The sequence below is a fragment of the Bubalus bubalis genome, chromosome 24, assembly GCF_019923935.1.
Source record: "Bubalus bubalis isolate 160015118507 breed Murrah chromosome 24, NDDB_SH_1, whole genome shotgun sequence".
Lineage (NCBI taxonomy): Eukaryota > Metazoa > Chordata > Mammalia > Artiodactyla > Bovidae > Bubalus > Bubalus bubalis.
In genome coordinates this window covers 31,490,041-31,507,145 of record NC_059180.1, presented here as the reverse complement: position 1 = coordinate 31,507,145, position 17,105 = coordinate 31,490,041, and the positions used below count along the sequence as shown (strand labels likewise).

At 43.6% G+C, this 17,105-nt stretch overlaps 1 protein-coding gene across 13 annotated transcripts in view; it reads left to right on the top strand.

Annotated features, from left to right (window-relative positions):
- Window positions 1-17,105, top strand: part of SNX29 (sorting nexin 29) — a 586,612-nt gene that overhangs the window by 26,233 nt on the left and 543,274 nt on the right. For all 13 annotated transcript variants that reach the window (XM_044935759.2, XM_045164260.1, XM_045164261.1 and 10 more), the window contains one exon: window positions 1,271-1,323. In XM_044935759.2, the coding sequence (XP_044791694.2) occupies window positions 1,271-1,323 (53 nt within the window). The remainder of the gene's footprint in view (window positions 1-1,270; window positions 1,324-17,105) is intronic.

Genomic DNA, 17,105 nt, shown 5'->3' with positions numbered 1-17,105 from the left:
AATGCAGAGCTGACATTATTAGTTTTTTTTCTTTCTTTGCTCCAGAAATGGAATGCAAAATAAGATGAAGAGTTAAGTCCAACCGCTTCAAATGTAGCAGTTAAACAGAAATAACTTGGATCTTCCACCCAGAGCTATTATTACTATTTGGGAGGGTGAAAGTGTTGTACATATGCCTTTTAAAAACCAACTTTAGTTACAACAGTGCTTGGCAAATAGTAATTTCTCAATACGTAAAATTTAATAGTTTAGTTTTCTTTAATATCTTGAGTGTTGAGATTGAAACCCTATTCAATTTAGGATTAATTGGACTGGGTAACCTGCTAGGTTTTACTTCATGTTTTGTTTATTATGTGTATTTTTTTATATGCATGTGGAATACACTGATTTCTTAGCTTCATGAAGAAATTAAAATTTCTTCAAGTTGGAAAGAAAAAAAATAAAAACCAACTTTATTGAGGTGTGATTTGCATACAATAAAAATACCAATTTTAAGTGTGCAGTTCTGTGAGTTTTGACCGAAGTATCATTTAAATTTCTATATACACACACACGCACCCCTACACACAAATGTGATAATAAATTTAGGAATCTGGTAAACCTATTACCCACAGTGGAGGTTCTGTACCTTTGAAAGAGAGTAGTGGAGAGTGGTGATGGTTGCATAATATTGTGAATTGAGTTGCATGACTAAAAATGGTTGAAATGGTAAATTTTATGTTATCTACATTTCAGCACCATTAAAGAAAAAAAAAAAAGAAAGTTTGCTTTTGTTTGCACCCTCCCTGGGTGAATTGTCATTCGGCACAACCAGAGGGCTTGTTTGAAGCTTGATTTATGCTGTCATAACTTCACAGCAGCCATAACAACTCTGGGCCCTGTCAGAAGGGACCCGTCATCATCACAGATTTGTGGCAGTTTGAATTATTGCCTGTTAAGAGCCCTGCGTTATTGACAGTCAGCTGCTGACAGATAGAAGCAGCTTCCTAGAGAATCTGCAGACGGCTTCTGTTTCCCTCTTAGCGCTGTCTTTGTGCAAGCCTCCCTTCTGTACAAGCGGGAGGTAAAAGGGCTTCTTCCTTCAAATGGTGGCTGGAAGGCTGGGGTGCCCGCCATCCCACTTCTTGGGCTGACCCCCAGGGCTCGGGGACGCCCTGATTTGGCCACCAGAGTTTCTGGCCCTGGGTCCCCCCATACCCCAAAGGCCCCTGGGGGTGGTTTTGTGTGTCCATCCCAATGGCTGATCTCAGCGACTCTTTTTTTCCTGCAGTGCCAGATCCGCTTTGGAGGGAGAAAGGAGATCGCCTCAGATTCCGACAGCAGGTAAATAATGTAGCCTCTGAAACCCATTACCCTCAAGGCCAAAAAGGTAGCCAGAGATTCACTAGCTTTTATATTCTGCCACTGCAGCCAAGTGGGGCGGTGATTACGTTACCAAGTTTGAGTTTGGACAGCAAACCAATAATTGAGAGACGAGTTGTTGGGGCAAAGAATAATGGCTTGATTCAGAAAACCAGCTAACCAAAAGATGCTGCGCTTGTGTCTCCAAAGAACTGTCTTGCCTGAGTTAGCATCCAGGCTCCTTTTGTAATAAAAGGGGAGGGGATAAAGTCAAACACTCCTGGTTCCCATTGGGCTCCATAGGGATGTGTTAATTTCTTCTTCCTGTAGTCATTCACTGGTGGTCCTGGTCAGGTTTTCTATGAGCTAAACCAAAGTATTTTAGCTTAATGCTCATTACCTGGGAAGCAGGGTTCCCAGAAATGGGCCATTATGTGTAATTTAAACTTCTAGGTAACATCCCTTTAGTGATTAGCTTGTAATAGAATGCAAAAATTCTTCTCTATCACAATTACATTTGGTGGGGGGGGGGGGGGGGGCGGCGTAGGTCTATACAGTGACTGCTTGTCTAAAGTGCTCCCAGCTCCCTGCCATCCTCTTTCTAGGAATCTTCTCTGAGGGAATTACTTGAAATGCCTTTCCACCTGAAGTTATTTTCACAGTAATATATAATGATGAAAACTCAGAAATCTGAAGGCTCAACAAATGGGAAATGGTGAATAATGAAGCATAGTGCATCAGTAGTTTGAATGTTCTATAGCCCATTACAAGGATGTCCATACAGAATTTGTTATAAGAAAAATGCAAATCTAGGAATTTAAAAGTAATATATTTAGTAAAAATTAAAAGAGCAGCATTCAGAGTTAATATGGATGCAGAGTGATCCTCTATGTGTTAGACGACTCTGGCAAAAAACATACCAAAATGTAGGTAGAGATCATGTTGAGGTTAAATTAAGACTATTGGGAACCTGCATCCTTTCTGATATTTTGTCACATTTTATACTGTGATCATGTGTCCCTTTTATAATTAAAAAAAGTCCTAAAAATGGCCATTGACCTTCATGACCCAGGAAAGGCTGACATGACTGAATAAGCTTGTGTAGGACATACAGGCATTTGCTGGAAATGCCCAGTGACGTTCAAGGCTGATTTGTGCTCTGCAGCTAGGGAAGAGCAGGAGGAACATTCCTGAAAAGGAAGAGATGGGAGGGAACTCACTGCTCAGCATTCGTCTCAATCTGGAGACGTGTGTTTTCCTTCTGACCCTGACCCACCCAGCCCAGCCGGTTCCTCCTCTGTCCCTCCAACCCTTGCTCTTCTGTTGGCACTTTACCAGCCGTGAGCAGAGCGTGCGGTGCTACATTTTCATGGATTTATAGGGACTGTTTGAAACCAGTGCAGATTTAAAATTCTACCCCTCACCCCTACAGTCTCTGCCTCTTCTTTGCTCAGTTTTTCTCCACAGCACCAACTAACGACTGTATATTGTGCTTTTAAATTTTTTATTTCATTTCTTCCAGTTTCCCCATACCACAATGTCTACTCTGCAGGCAGAGAGGTTTGGCTGTCTTGTTCAAGGTGCATCCTCAGCCTGGAAGCATCTAGAAGGTGCTCAGGGAGATCCGTTGCTTGGTAGATTGTGTACCTGGCTTCCTACCACACATGGTCAGGGGTGTAAAGATCTGTGAGCTTGGAGGGCAAAGGGGCAGCTTCTCCATTTCTTTCTGAGTATTTTGCACAGACGTTCTGTGCCTGTCACTCTTGAGGTTCTCTACATGTTTGTGGCATTAGATCATTAAATTGACTGATTGCTTCAGTTCTTCCTGAGGGCCTACTATGGTCTCCATCAGTGCAGGGGTCCTCCTTTTGGGACCAGGGTCACCTGCATGAGAACGGGAGTCCTTGATCTCCTGAACCAGGAGGTAGATATGTGTGTGTGTGTGTGTGTGTGTGTGTGTGTGTTTATGGGTGAGTGGGTGTATGTAGTCAGGAGTTCTTTATCACTTTTTTTTGTAATTATGCTTTTTATTTCCTTAGAGAAGCCATCTCTGAATGTTAGATGAACATGTTCTTATATAGTAGAGCTTACCAATTATAACTTTTATTCTGTAAACTGTTGTATTTTATAGTAGGATTTACAAAGTTAATTCCTTCTGTGGTATCAATAGCTGTGGTTTCCGGCTTCCAGCAAGACCCTGCTTCATCATGATAATGATAGTTACTGTCTCTGACTGTTCCTGCCGCTCCTTGTTTGTGTTGACTCTTAGTCTCAGGGCAGCCCCAGGAGGAGCATAATTCTTTCTTCACAGGTGAGAAAACAGAAGCTCGGAGAGGGAAGCTAATACAGCCTCAGTGTACCGTCTTGGTAATGTTAGGGTTGAAGTTTGGACCCTAGTTTCTTGGGCTCCAAAATCTGTTCTTTCTGTGTTATATCACATTTAGCGATTGCATTGGTTGTGAGCTAGGTTAAATTTTTTTGTTTTTTCCCCTCTAAAGGGTTCCTTCTCAATATCCGAGTCTTAGTCCCCTCTTGCCGTGTGTCTGGCTAAAGGTGGCACCACCTTTGTGTAGGAAAGGCCACATTGTCCTTATTTGGTGAGAAAGTCTAACCTCGAGGGAAAGTCAGTGACAGTTTTAAAGCCACAGTCGTGAGGTCTGAAAAGAAAGGTGATTCGCCTCTCTCCGCACTCCTTCAGACAGCCTGGCATCAGGATGGATCTCAAGTCCATTGACTTCTCTCCAGCCCCCTAGCTGTCGCCCATCGCGACACCCCGTGGCTCACAGGGCGGCCGCTGTGGGCCTTCCCCCATCTCCTGTCTTGCCCTGCCTCCTCTACATCCAGTGGGCTCTGCAGAAGCAGATTCCCGTCCATCACCACCCCCCTCCCCCCCCACGGAAAACCTTCCACCGCCTTCTCTTTGCTCTTGGGAAAACGACCCACATGCTGAACGACCTGGAGGGCCCCCTAGCTCTCCCCTGGCTCTTTGCCCTGCCACCCTGGCCTGGCCTTTTCTGGTTTTTGTTTTTTGTTCTTAAAGCCTTTCAGTCATTTTTCAGGGAAGCCTTCCAGGTCCCTGATATGAATCCTCCACACTCTTCTCCAGCACTGGCCGCCTGGGCTGTTTTCCTCGCTCTGTACCGGAGACTGGCAGACTCTTGCTGTTCAGGCTCGGATTTGTCCTCAGGCTGTACTGTGCTGACCCGGCTCTGTACCATTTGAGGCTATAAACCTCTGTGGGATGAATGCATTATATCTGTCTGCTCAACTAGAGGAGAAGAAGGAGAGAAGCCTGGAGAGAAGCCTGGTTTGCTCACGCTGCTTCCATAGTACCTGACACATAAAAGTGCTTGTGTGTGTGTATGTGTGTGTGTGTGTGTGCTGAGTCACTTCAGTCATGTTCGAGTCTTTGCGACGCTATGGACTGTAGTCTGCCAGGCTTCTCTGTCCATGGAATTCTCCAGGCAAGAATCCTGGAGTTGCCATGCCCTCCTCCAGGGGATCTTCCCGACCCAGGGTTCGAACCTGCATCTCCTGCATCGGCAGGCGGGTTCTCTCTCCCTGAGCCACCAAGGAAGCCCAACAGTGAGTTACTGAGCACCTGCTTGGTGTAACATTCTGTGCTCGACACTGGGGCTTCCAGAGTATTTCTGACATGTTTCTGCCCCTCAGATGACTTTGTGTCCACCAGGGAATACAGAGGCGGCGATGGCAGAATGTGACACCGAGGGTGGCATCTTAGGGGCTGCTGGCTGCCCTGCGCAGCTGGGCTTCGAATGCTATCCCTTCCCCTTTCCAGCTGCACCTCTCACCTCTCCAAGTTCAAGAGTTAGATCTCCTGTCATACTGTGATTTATAATAAGAAAGATGCATTATTGCCCCGTCACTTGTGGTACTACACTCTTAAAACCCCTGACATTTCCGAAGCAATGAGAGCCAGAAAGGTATCTTTTGTAATGTTAATGTAGTGACTTTGGAAAGCACTCGAGGTTGGGGGCTGGCTGCCGGGAGGACCAACCACATGATTAAGGGGTTGGAACTTTCAGTTCCAACCTGGGACCACCAGTTCAGAACCACCAGGGACCACCAGTTCAGACCACCAGTTCAGAACCACCAGTTCAGACTACCAGTTCAGACCACCAGGGAGGGGAGAGGGGCTGGAGATGGAGTTCAGTTGCCAGTGGCCAATGATTTAACCAAATAATCTGTATAATGAAGCCTCCATAAAAATCCCGGGGTTTAGAGAGCCTCTGGGTCAGTGAACACTTACAGGTGCAAGAAGAGTGGGCCAAGGGGAGTGGCCCCCTGGGGGAGTGGCCCACTGGAAGCCCTGTGCTCTTTTCCAGTGCCTTTCTTCTATCTGGCTGTTCCTGAGTTACATCCTTTTGTAGTAAACCAGTCATCTAGTAAATAAAAGGTTTCTCTCAGTTCTGGGAGCTGCTCTAGCAAATTAATTGAACCCAAGGAGGAGGTCATGGGGACCCCTGAGATACATAACTGGTCAGTCAGAAGCGCAGGTGACAGCCTGGACTTGTGATTGGTGTCTGAAGTGGTGCTTGGGGCAGAAGGTGCCACCCTGTTGAGGGCCCACAGTGCTGGCTTTCCACTTGCAACAGTCATGGAGTTTTTCCCTTTAAAACAGGTTTACACATGTGGAAAAAGTGAGTTGGACTCCAGACAAGTAAATAATAGAAACATCCTCAGGGCCTTCCCTGGCAGCCCAGTGGCTAACACTTCACCTTCCACTGCAGAGGGCGAGGGTTCGATTCCTGGTCGGCGAGCTAAGATCCTACATGTCTCACGGTCAAAAAACCAAAACATGAAACAGAAGCAATGTTGTAACAAATTCACTAAAGACTTTAAAAATGGTCCAGACCCCCCCCCCCAAAAAAAAAACAGGGAAAGAAAAAGAAAAACCCTCACAAATGACAAAAGTGGCCGAGTTCTCCATGGATAACTGAAGTTGAGGAAAGAGAGAGCTGGCCAGGGCTACATGATGTTCAGTATTCTTTGGCTAAAACCCCGATTGCAAAGCATGTCTGTGTCTATGTCTGTGTGAGAGATTTGTTTGGTTTTACAAGATGACACGGCAAGATGCAGCAGCCCTTGCATGAAGTATAAAACAGCATTGATAGGAAGGCAAGTGACAGTCAGGCATTGTTTTGTCCCCATCAGACTTTGTCCCCGGTAACCCTCTCGGGAGGAAGAGGTGGTGGTCATAAGGCTCCATCCTGCGCTCATTCCTCCTCTGCTGGCCTTGTTCTCCTGCTGTTTCCTCCTAAGGACAAGGACACATTCTTGTGCTTCATTAAACTGATTGCTCATTCCATCAGTCACACTGGCCTGTGGGGAGGCAGTAACGTATCTTTTGAATAGTTTGCCTTCTAGAAAGAATGGCCTAAGAACTAGCCGGTGCTGAAGTCCCTGTGAAGACTACATACACTGGTGCTCCACGGGTGCATCTTCTTCCCACGTGGGATTACAGAACATGCTAACGTTTCCTGTGGAATTAGAAAGAGCAACCCAAACCAGGGGGGCAGCAGAGTGAGCGTGGGATATGGAGCTCAGAGCTCAAATCCTGGTGTTGCCAGTTCCTGGTTGTGTTGGACTATGGACAAGTTTCTGATTTCCTTGTGCCTCAGTGTTCTTGTCTGTACATGGGGAGAGTAGTGATAATATTCACTCCATAGAGCTGTGCGGCCCTTAGGTTAGTGCCTGGTGGCTAGTAAGTTTCTAGCAATTGTTAGCTGTTGGGCTTCCCTAGTGGCTCAGATGGTAAAGAATCTGCCTGCAATGCAGGAGACCCAGGGTTGATCCCTGGGTCAGGAAGATCCCCTGGAGAAGGGAATAGCTACCCACTCCAGTATTCTTGCCTGGGAAATTCCATGGACAGAGGAGCCTGGTGGGCTACAGTCCACAGGATCAGAAAGAGTTGGACACAACTGAGCGACTAACACTTTTACTTTCAGTTTTCACTGCCATTATAATTTTCTGTGAAGTGTCTTGACGCTTGGTAAGTATTCTCTGCACATGGGTCTCTCCCATTGTGGGTGGCAATGAGTTGGCTTTGGGTATTTGCCTTGTTTAGATAGCGTAGATTTTTGTGATTCCAGTACTCTTGGAAAACCCCATGGGCGGAGGAGCCTGGTAGGCTCCAGTCCATGGGGTCGCTAAGAGTCAGACACAACTGAGCAACTTCACTTTCACTTTTCACTTTCATGCGTTGGAGAAGGAAATGGCAACCCACTCCAGTGTTCTTGCCTGGAGAATCCCAGGGACTGCGGAGCCTGGTGGGCTGCCGTCTATGGGGTTGCACAGAGTCGGACACGACTGAAGCGACTTAGCAGCAGCAGCATGTGACTATGTCAGAAGAAATCAGAGGGAAGCATTCTCCTTCCAAAACATGCCGGGGAAGACTTCTTGTTTTGGTGATTTTTCTTGGTTGTTATTCAGTCACTCAGTCGTGTCCAACTCTTTTGCCACCTCGTGGACTGTAGCCCACCAGGCTCCTCTGTCCATGGAATTTCCCAGGCAAGAATCCTGGAGTGGGTAGCCATTTCCTTCTCCAGGGGATCTTCCCAACCCAGGAATTGAATCTGCATCTTGTGCACTGGCAGACGGATTCTTCACTGAGCCACCTGAGGTTTTTCTTTACCTGTTAAGGAATTCGAAACTGTGTTGAACTTTTTAGGAAGCTAAAGAACGAAACCAGCTGCCCTTTGCTGTTCCTTAATGTTATTTCTTAGACACTGTTGAAAACTGTCCTGTGCGGTCCTCTGGACACTTATGAAACTGAATGGCTTTTTCAGACATTCCTTTTCCTCTTTTAAATGTTCGTCATGTGATGTTCGTCATTTTTTTTTTTTTTTTTTAATGTTCAGTTCGTCACAGATTTACCAGCCTCTTAGCGGTTTGAGGTGTTGACCGGATATTCTAATTCTCATCCTGGCAAAACCCCCTGGGGTTCGTTAACTGGATTTCTTATCTCCGCTGCCTGAGCACTTGCTTTCCACCTTGAGGCTCTAGTAGGGGATGGTTCTGTATTGCATTTGCTTTCATTTTACTCCATGAATCAAATGAATTGATTTCTTTTTGGGGAAAGATTATTTTTAGCAAATGGGGGGAGCCCTAGGGCATTTAGCAAATCTGAGCACATTTCCATCTGAATTTTAATAAATACTTGTGTTTTTATATTGCTAATCGTTGAGAGCAGTGTTAGGCCCATAGGGAATCGCGGGTCAGCACGGTCATCATCGTCATCGCCACCATCCTGCTGTGGAGAGAGGTGTTGGGTGTGAAGGGTGAGCTTTGGAGTCAGGCATACTTATCTTCATGCTCACCCAGTCCACAGATCACCAGTTGTACATATGGGCTAAGTCAGGTGGCACTAGTGGTAAAGAATCTGCCAGACGGTGCAGGAGATGTAGGAGACCTCGGTTCGATCCCTTGGTCAGGAAGATTCCCTGGAAGAGGGCAGAGCAACCCACTCTAGTATTCTTGCCTGGAGAATCCCATGGATAGAGGAGCCTGGCAGGCTACAGTCCATAGGGTTGCAGAGAGACACGATTGAAGCCTCTTAGCATGCACACATGTGGCATCTCTAGGCCTTTCTTGCCGGAGAAGGCAATGGCACCCCACTCCATTACTCTTGCCTAGAAAATCCCATGGATGAAGGAGCCTGGTGGGCTGCAGTCCCTGGGGTCGCTAAGAGTCGGAAACGACTGAGCGACTTCACTCTCACTTTTCACTTTCATGCATTGGAGAAGGAAATGGCAACCCACTCCAGTATTCTTGCCTGGAGAATCCCAGGGACGGGGGAGCCTGGCGGGCTGCCGTCAGTGGGGTCACACAGAGTCGGACACGACTGAAGCGACTTAGCAGCAGCAGCAGCAGACCTTTCTTGCAGCATCTGTAAAATTAGATGATGAGGGTTTTCCTGGTGGCTCAGTGGCAAAGAATCTGCCTGCCAGTGCAGGAGGCTCAGCTTCAATCCCTAGTCCGAGAAGATCCCACATGCCGTGGAACAGCTAAGCCAGTGCTCCATTCTATCGAGCCTGTGCCCTAGAGACCACGCTCCACAATAAGAGAAGCCACCACAGTGAGAGTTCACAGACCACAACTAGGGAGTGGCTCCTGTTCATGGCAACTAGAGAAAAGCCCTCGCAGCAATGAAGACCCAGCACAGCCAAAAATAAATAGAGATAAATAAAATAAAATAGATAAACAGATAATTAAAAAAATTAGGTGATGATCGTGGTACCAACTTCCTGGGATTGAAGTGAGGATTAGATATAATAGTGTTTGCTTGACACACCCAGTGAGAACTTATTAAGTGCAATACATTTTCTTCCTGTGACTAGACATACCAGTATTTTGGCTAATTTGGAAACTAAAGGCTAGAATGATTCTCGTTAATTCCTTCATTCAGCAGATACTTATTTATAGTCACTGAGTTGGCATTGGTGCTGTAAGCTGGGTGAGATGGTTGACGTTCTGAAGGAACTCAGAGTTGAGCCTGGGCAGTGGACGTGTAAATTGCAGACAGTCATGGTGGCCTGTAGTAATAATTACGTAGTATAGACTTGAGAGGCGAGTACAGGGTCTTCAGTTGTCAGATGGGCAGGATGGGACTTCCAGGCAGCAGGAGCAGCAAATGCAGGGGTGTGAGAGAAAGTTTTGGAATTGTGGATGGTGTGTTGTTTGTGCCGGAAGTTTGGCTGGAAAGTCAATAGATTCTTGACTTGCTGTCATAGGGAAGCATTTGAACTTTATCCGATAGAGTATTATTTTTTTTAAACTATGGCTATTTGTATAAGATTTTCACAATTTTTGCCACTCCCCTGTACTGTTTGTGCCAGAGATTGGCTTGAGGTAGAATTTTAAGGCCTCCCTTTTCTACTCAGGTCTTGTCAGTGAAATCAAAGACTGATGGCTGCTGAAATATTTTTCTAGTCATAATAAAATGATTAACCTAAAAATGTAATTTTATGGTCCCTCTGAAATCGTCATGTAACCCGAGCAGAATGTGGCAGGAAGGAAAATGGTGTTGTCAGGTTTGCATTTCAGGAGGGTGGCTTCTGATCGGCAGGCCAGGGGGGTGGGGCAGGGAGATGGGGTCGGGGTTGCAGTGAGAGGGGGCTGATCTGCACAGTGGGCGAGGAAGCTGAATAGAGGTGGTGGTGCTGGGAGAAGGGACAGAAGGCTTAGGGTGAACCTGGATGAGACTGACTGGGGGATGAGACCTAAATGCTCTGGCTCTAAGGTATGGCCAGAAATCAGAACAAATGTATATTGTTTTAGATTTTGTTTATTTTTTTTTAAAAACAGCATTTTTGGGGGCTCTAATAATAGGCTGCAAATTTTATTCTGAGCCACCTTTGCTTTCCCAAAGATATATCTGTACTGGGGGATGGCCTGCGTCTTACCTGTTTCTTTGTTTCTTATTGGAGTACAGTTGATTTACAATGTTGTGTGAGTTGCAGGTGTCAGGCAAACTGATTCAGTTTTGTGAATATATGTTGTTGTTTTGTCTCCAAATTGTGTCTGACTCTTTGCAACTGCATGGGCTGTAACCTGCTGCCAGGCTCCTCTGTCCAGAGGATTTCCCAGTCAAGGATACTGAAGTGGGTTGCCATTTCCTTCTCCAGGGGATCTTCCCGACCCCAGGGTTGAACCCACATCTCCTGCACTGGCAGGCGATTCTTTACCACTGAGTCACCAGGGAAGTCCATCTATCTATCTATCTATCTACTCTTTTTTAGGTCCTTTTGCCATGTAGGTCATTACAGAATATTGAGTAGAGTTCCCTGTGCTATACAATAGGTCCTTATTATTATTTTATGTAGAGTAATATATACACTGGTTCCAATCTATCTCCCCCCCACAACCCCCCACCTCCCCCTGCCCAGTAATTGTAAGTTTGTTTTCTACATCTGTGACTGTATTGTTTGTTGAAAGGAAGCTTTTGGTGTGGAGTTTTCTTTCTTCCAGGTTATGGACTCTGACCAAACTGGGAGATCCATTGGCCACTGGACCTGATGTCACGTCTCTGCTTCCTCATTTCCCGTTTATTCAGTTCTTCTGCATTGAGGGTCTCTTGGCTTTCTCCATCCTCTTTTTCCCTTTGGATTTATCAGCTCCCTAGACTGATTCCTTCTCAGCTTTCACCTCCCATCCCTGACTTTGAAGCTCCTCATCTGCCAAAAGAATCCAAGGGCAAGCAGGTGTTTGCATTTGGACCAAAGCTGGAGGGTCTATCTACCCCAGAGAAGACAGTTGCTGTGTTTTTATATGTGTGTATTTTAATAAATTAATATTTATTTATTTGTTTGGCTACACTGAGTCCCACGAGGGAGGTTCCTATAGTTTTGTGTTTCTTTTGTCTTTTTTTTTTTGGCCAAGCTGTGCAGCTTGTGGAATCCTAGTTCCCCAACCAAGGACTGAGCCCACGCTCCCTGTACTGGAAGTGCAGAGTCTTAACCACTGGACCACCTGGGAAATCCAGTTACTGTATTTATTTTAGTAACTTTTAAAAACGGTCAGAAATGATTTAACTCATTTAAAAATAGGTTATTTTTCCAATTTCTGGTTCCTCTGGTAGAACATTCATCTGATTTCTTTTTACATGCCCATCTGCCATCCTCAGGCCTAATAGTATCTTGAAAACTGTTGGCTTGTGAGTTTTCACTGTTACCAAGCTTGCATTTTTTTCCGGTTCTTTGTTACCTGCTTTTTTTTTTTTCCTCCCCCTCTTTTTTCCTATCCCATCTCTTCTCCTTCCCTCTGGATAACTTATGTTAATGATCAAGAATCATTTGTTCTGTGTATTTCTCCACATTCTTAGAAATAAAATACACATGTGTATACACACACACACGTACACATTGTCTTCCAAAAATTCAATTATATATAATGTTCTGCATCTGTATTTTCTCTCTTGGCACTATCCTGTCAAATCCTTTCCAAGTTAGAGTTCTAAAAATTCTTCTTAAAAAGCTGCACTATATTGTATTATGTGAAATGTACCAACAGTTGCCTACGAAGTAATACTGACTTTAAGTCCAATTTTTACTACTGTGGACAGTGCAACAGTAGACATCCTTGAGCATCTTTTCTCATGTATTGAGGGTTTTGTTTGTTTGGCAGAGATTTCCGGGAGCTGAGTTACTGGGCCATAGAGAATGCGTTTATTTTTAACAGTTGTGGTCAGGTATCTTTCTAAAAAACTTCTACTGGTAGTGCATGAAACTGCCCTTTTCTTCCTTTCTAATAATAGTTTTGAGTGTTGTTTTGAAGTTCTGTCAGTCTGATGGGTGAAAAGAGGTGGCTCACTTGTCATTGTAATTTGCATCTGTTGATTGCCAGTGAATTTCAGTTTTTTAATTTTTTTTTAATGTTTTTGGCTATTTGACTTTGCTCTTTTGTGCAGAGGAGCTTCATATTCTTTGCCCTGTTTCCTGTTGGATTATATGTCCCCTTATCAGTTTGTGAGAGCTCTTTGTGTATTACAGTAATTAATTAACCTTTCACCTGTTTTTTGCATTGCAAATATTTTTCAGATCTGTCCATTAACTTTGTAAGCACAGATAATAGTATCTATTATAATACTACGTTGAATTTTTTTTTTTTTTTTTTTTTTTGGCGGTTCTGGGCCTTCATTACTGCATGTGGGCTTTCTGTGGTTGCGGCGAGCAGGCTTCTCATTGCAGTGGCTTCTCTGGTTGCGGAGCACAGGCTCTGGGTGCACGGGCTTTAGCAGTTGTGGCACACAGGCTTAGCTGCCCCAAGGCATGTGAAATCTTCCAGCCCCAGGGATCGAACCTGTGTCCCTTGCATTGCCAGGCAGATTCTCAACCACTGGACCACCAGGGAAGTCCTTAAAATTCTTGACACAATTAAATGTCTCTTTACTGGTCCATATACTAACCTGCCAGTTTCTGGGTTTTCAGTGTTTTATGATCTTCCTCAACATTAGAGTGTGCGTGTGGTCTTTTACATTTTCCTATAAGATTTTTACTGTTTACAGTTAAGCCTTTGATCCTTCTGGGATTTATCTTTGTATAGTTCCTGGGATAAAATTAAAACCAGTTTTAGTTTCTTCTAGACGGGTGCCACCTTTCTCAGAGATCTTTTTGGCTCTTTATCCCTGGTCTGCTGTTTACTTGCGTCCCATTTACCTAGCACAGCGAGAGGACGCTCTGGGCCAAAGCAGGGAGGACTGATTGAGAGCACGGCGCTGATTTGACTCACTGGCCATGGACCCCTGGCTCAGCAAGGAGTGGGCGAGAACCTCGCATGTTGGCGCTGCCATGCTGTGGGTGAGGAGCCCAGCCTCACCTCCCAGCCCTCATTACCCTTCTCTAGAAGTGCTGGCCTGAGTTGCCAAGGATGCTTCCATCCTCTCACATGAGTGTAGACGATGCAAATAACTGAAGCCCACTCCTCTTCCTCTTTCTCTTCTTCCTCCTTCAGATAAGAATCCTACCATGTCTAACTGTAACTTGATTTAAAAAAGAAACAAAAACCTGGGCATGTATTATGGACCTTGTTCCAGGTCACTGGGTAACATAATGGTGCAGCCTGCCATCAATGGCGTCTTCATAATAAAGAACAGCCAGTGCCGGTTTTCACTGGGTACTTCCATCGACTGTGAGGCACACCTGGATTTCCGAGGCCTTAAAATGTGGGAAGAAAGGTGCTGCGTAGGTTGTTTAGATTTGGCATCTCATTCTTTTAAAATTTTTACCTAGTGTTTGGTCGTGTGGCGGTCCTGTAACTTATTAGTGTTTTCCTGTTAATGGGCGTTCAGGCTGTGTCTAGTTTTGTTTCTGCTTTTACTGTTATAACAATGCCACAGCAGAGATGGTTGTTGTGTATATGTCTATTTTTGCCTTCTCATGCTTTTATATTTGTTTATTTCGGCTTCTAATTGTGAGATGATTATGGAGGCATAGGCAATTGTAAGAAATAGAAAGATCCCATTTAGCTTTTACTCACTTTTCTCCAGTGGTCTTACCTTGTAAGATTCTTGGATGGTAGGTATTTCAAATTTTGCTAATTTCACTTGTGTGTGGGTGTATTTAGCTCTGTGCAGTTTTATCCCTCTGTAGGTTCATGTGTCCCCACCACAGTCAAGATACAGAATAATTTAATCACCACAGGGTTCCTCCTGTTTTTTCTTTTCTTATTTTTAACCATACCCCACCTCCCTCCTGTCCCCTCCCTCCCCATCCCTAATTCCTGGCCACTACCACTCTCTTCTCCAATTCTAAAATTTTGTCATTCTAAGAATGTTATGTAAATAGAATCATGCAGTGTGTAACCTTTTGGGACTGGCTTTTTTTTTTTTTTTCCAATCAGGGTAATTTCCTTGAGATTCATCCAGACTGTTGCATGTATCAATAGTGTATTGCCAAGTAGTATTCTCTGGTCTGGGCGCACCACAGTCTGTTTATCCCCTGAAGGATGTCTGGGCTGTTTTCAGGTTTTCGCTACTGCGAATAATGCTTCTGGAAACGTTTATGTACAGGTTATTGCTGTGACCCTAAGCTTTCGTTTCTCTGAGATAAGTACTCCAGAACACAGTTTCTGGGTTGTATGACATTTGCACATTTAGTTTTATAAGAAACTGCCAACTGTTTTCCATATTGACTATACCATTTACATTCCCCCCAGCAACGTGTGAGTGATCCAGTTCCTCTGCATTCTTGTCATCTTTTAATATTCTCGTGATTTTCTATTTTAGCCATCCTGTAGGTGTGTAGGCATATCTAACTGTAGTGTTAACGTGCATTTCTGTAATGGCAAATGATGGTAAACATATTTTCACGTTCTTGGACATGTGTATCCTCTTTGGTGAAATGTCTGTTCATGGTTTTTGCTCATTTCTAATTAGTAGTGCTTTTATTTTTATAGGATAAATTCCTAAAAGTAGGATTGCTGAGTCAAAGGGTCTGTGCTTAGTTGCTGTCGGACTCTTGGTGACCACATAGACTATACCCCGCCAGGTTCCCCTGTCCATGGAATTTCCCAGGCAAGGATACTGGAGTGGGTTGCTATTTCTTTCTCCAAAGGATCTTCCCGACCCAGGAATTGAAGCGGCATCTTCTGTGTCTCCTGCATTGCAGGCGGATTCTTTATCCACTGAGCCATCTGGGACAAAGGGTATAGGCTTTTAAAAAAATTATATTGCCTGATCTCTTTGTAAAGAGGTGTAGCAATTCACATTCATATTCCTATCAACAGGACCCACTTATTTGTACTTTTGCTAGATCTGTGACTGGTTTTAAATTGATAGTCCCCAGTTGGTATCTTAGTATAGATCTGTGACTGGTTTTAAATTGATAGTCCCCAGTTGGTATCTTAGTATTGCAGCACTTTCCTGGTCACTAGTGAGATTGAATATTTTTTCTGTGTTTGTTGGGCAACTGTATTTCCTCCTTTCATGGTTTATTTGTTCCCTTCTTTAATAGTTTTCTTATTTTTGGAGTTGCTTGTCTTGTCCACCTGTAGAAACTCTTCAGGTACTATGGCCTGTAATTTTTTTTCCAGTTATGTGATTGTAAATATTTTCTCTAGTTATCATTTATTGCTTTACCATATTTATCATATCTTTTGCTATGTTGAAATTTAAAACTTTTTTGTGGTTAATTCTATAAACCTTTAAAATTCTGCTTTGAGAGCATCCTGTCCTGCAGTTCACCTATATTTTTCTCTATAATTTTTTACAGTTTTATTTTTCTTATTGGTGTTGTTCAGTTGCTAATTGTGTCCAACTTTTTGCTACCCCATGGACTGCAGCACGCCAGGCTTCCCTGTCCTTCACTGTCTCTCGGATTTTGCTCAAATTCATGTCCATTGAGTTGGTGATGCTACCTAACCATCTCATCCTCTGCCGCCCTCTTCTTCTTTTGCTTTCACTCTTCCCCAGCAGCAGCGTCTTTTCCAATGAGTCAGCTCTTTGAATCAGGTGGCCAAAGTGTTATTTTTCTACACTTACATATTTTCTTGATCTTGACGCACACTTATATATTTTCTTGATTTTTATGCATGTGGAATTTAGTTCTGTGGTTGTTTGAGACAAGAGTTTATTCTTAATTTTCTTTCAGCCCTATGGCTACTTGTGTCATTGCCACTGATAAATAGCTCATTCTTGCCCATCTGAATTGAAGTATTTCCATTATTATATATAAAATGTTTCCATATTTATTTGGATTTTTTGGGACAGGGAGGTTCTCTATACTGCTCTATTAATGCTTATCACTGTACCCAGAACCACACTGGACCAAGTTCTTCTTGTGATTAGTATTGGAATTGTATTAAATGTATATGTTAATTTGGGAAGAATTGACATTTTTATGTAAATAAATCTTCCCATTTAGGATAGCAATGTTTCTATTTATTTTGATCTTTATACCTTTTAAGAATATTATGGTTTTATTCATATAGGACATGTATCTTTCTTATTAAAAATATGATTTATTTTACTTTTGTTACTATTGTGAATGTTGTGTCCGCTCCACCATTTTGTTGACTTAAAAAAATCAACTTTTAATGTTACTCTTTCTTTTATTGCAACATTTAAAATTTGCTGGTTAAAAACATTTTTATATCTTTTTGTAGGTCTCCTTTTTTTGGCTTAACTTTATAATCTATGCTTTTAAAAAATGCCATTTCAAATTCTCTGCATATAAATAATGATTGCATGTGTTTTTTTTCCCTCAGTATAACTTTGATGCCAGATTTTTTCATTCTTTGTAGCTCAG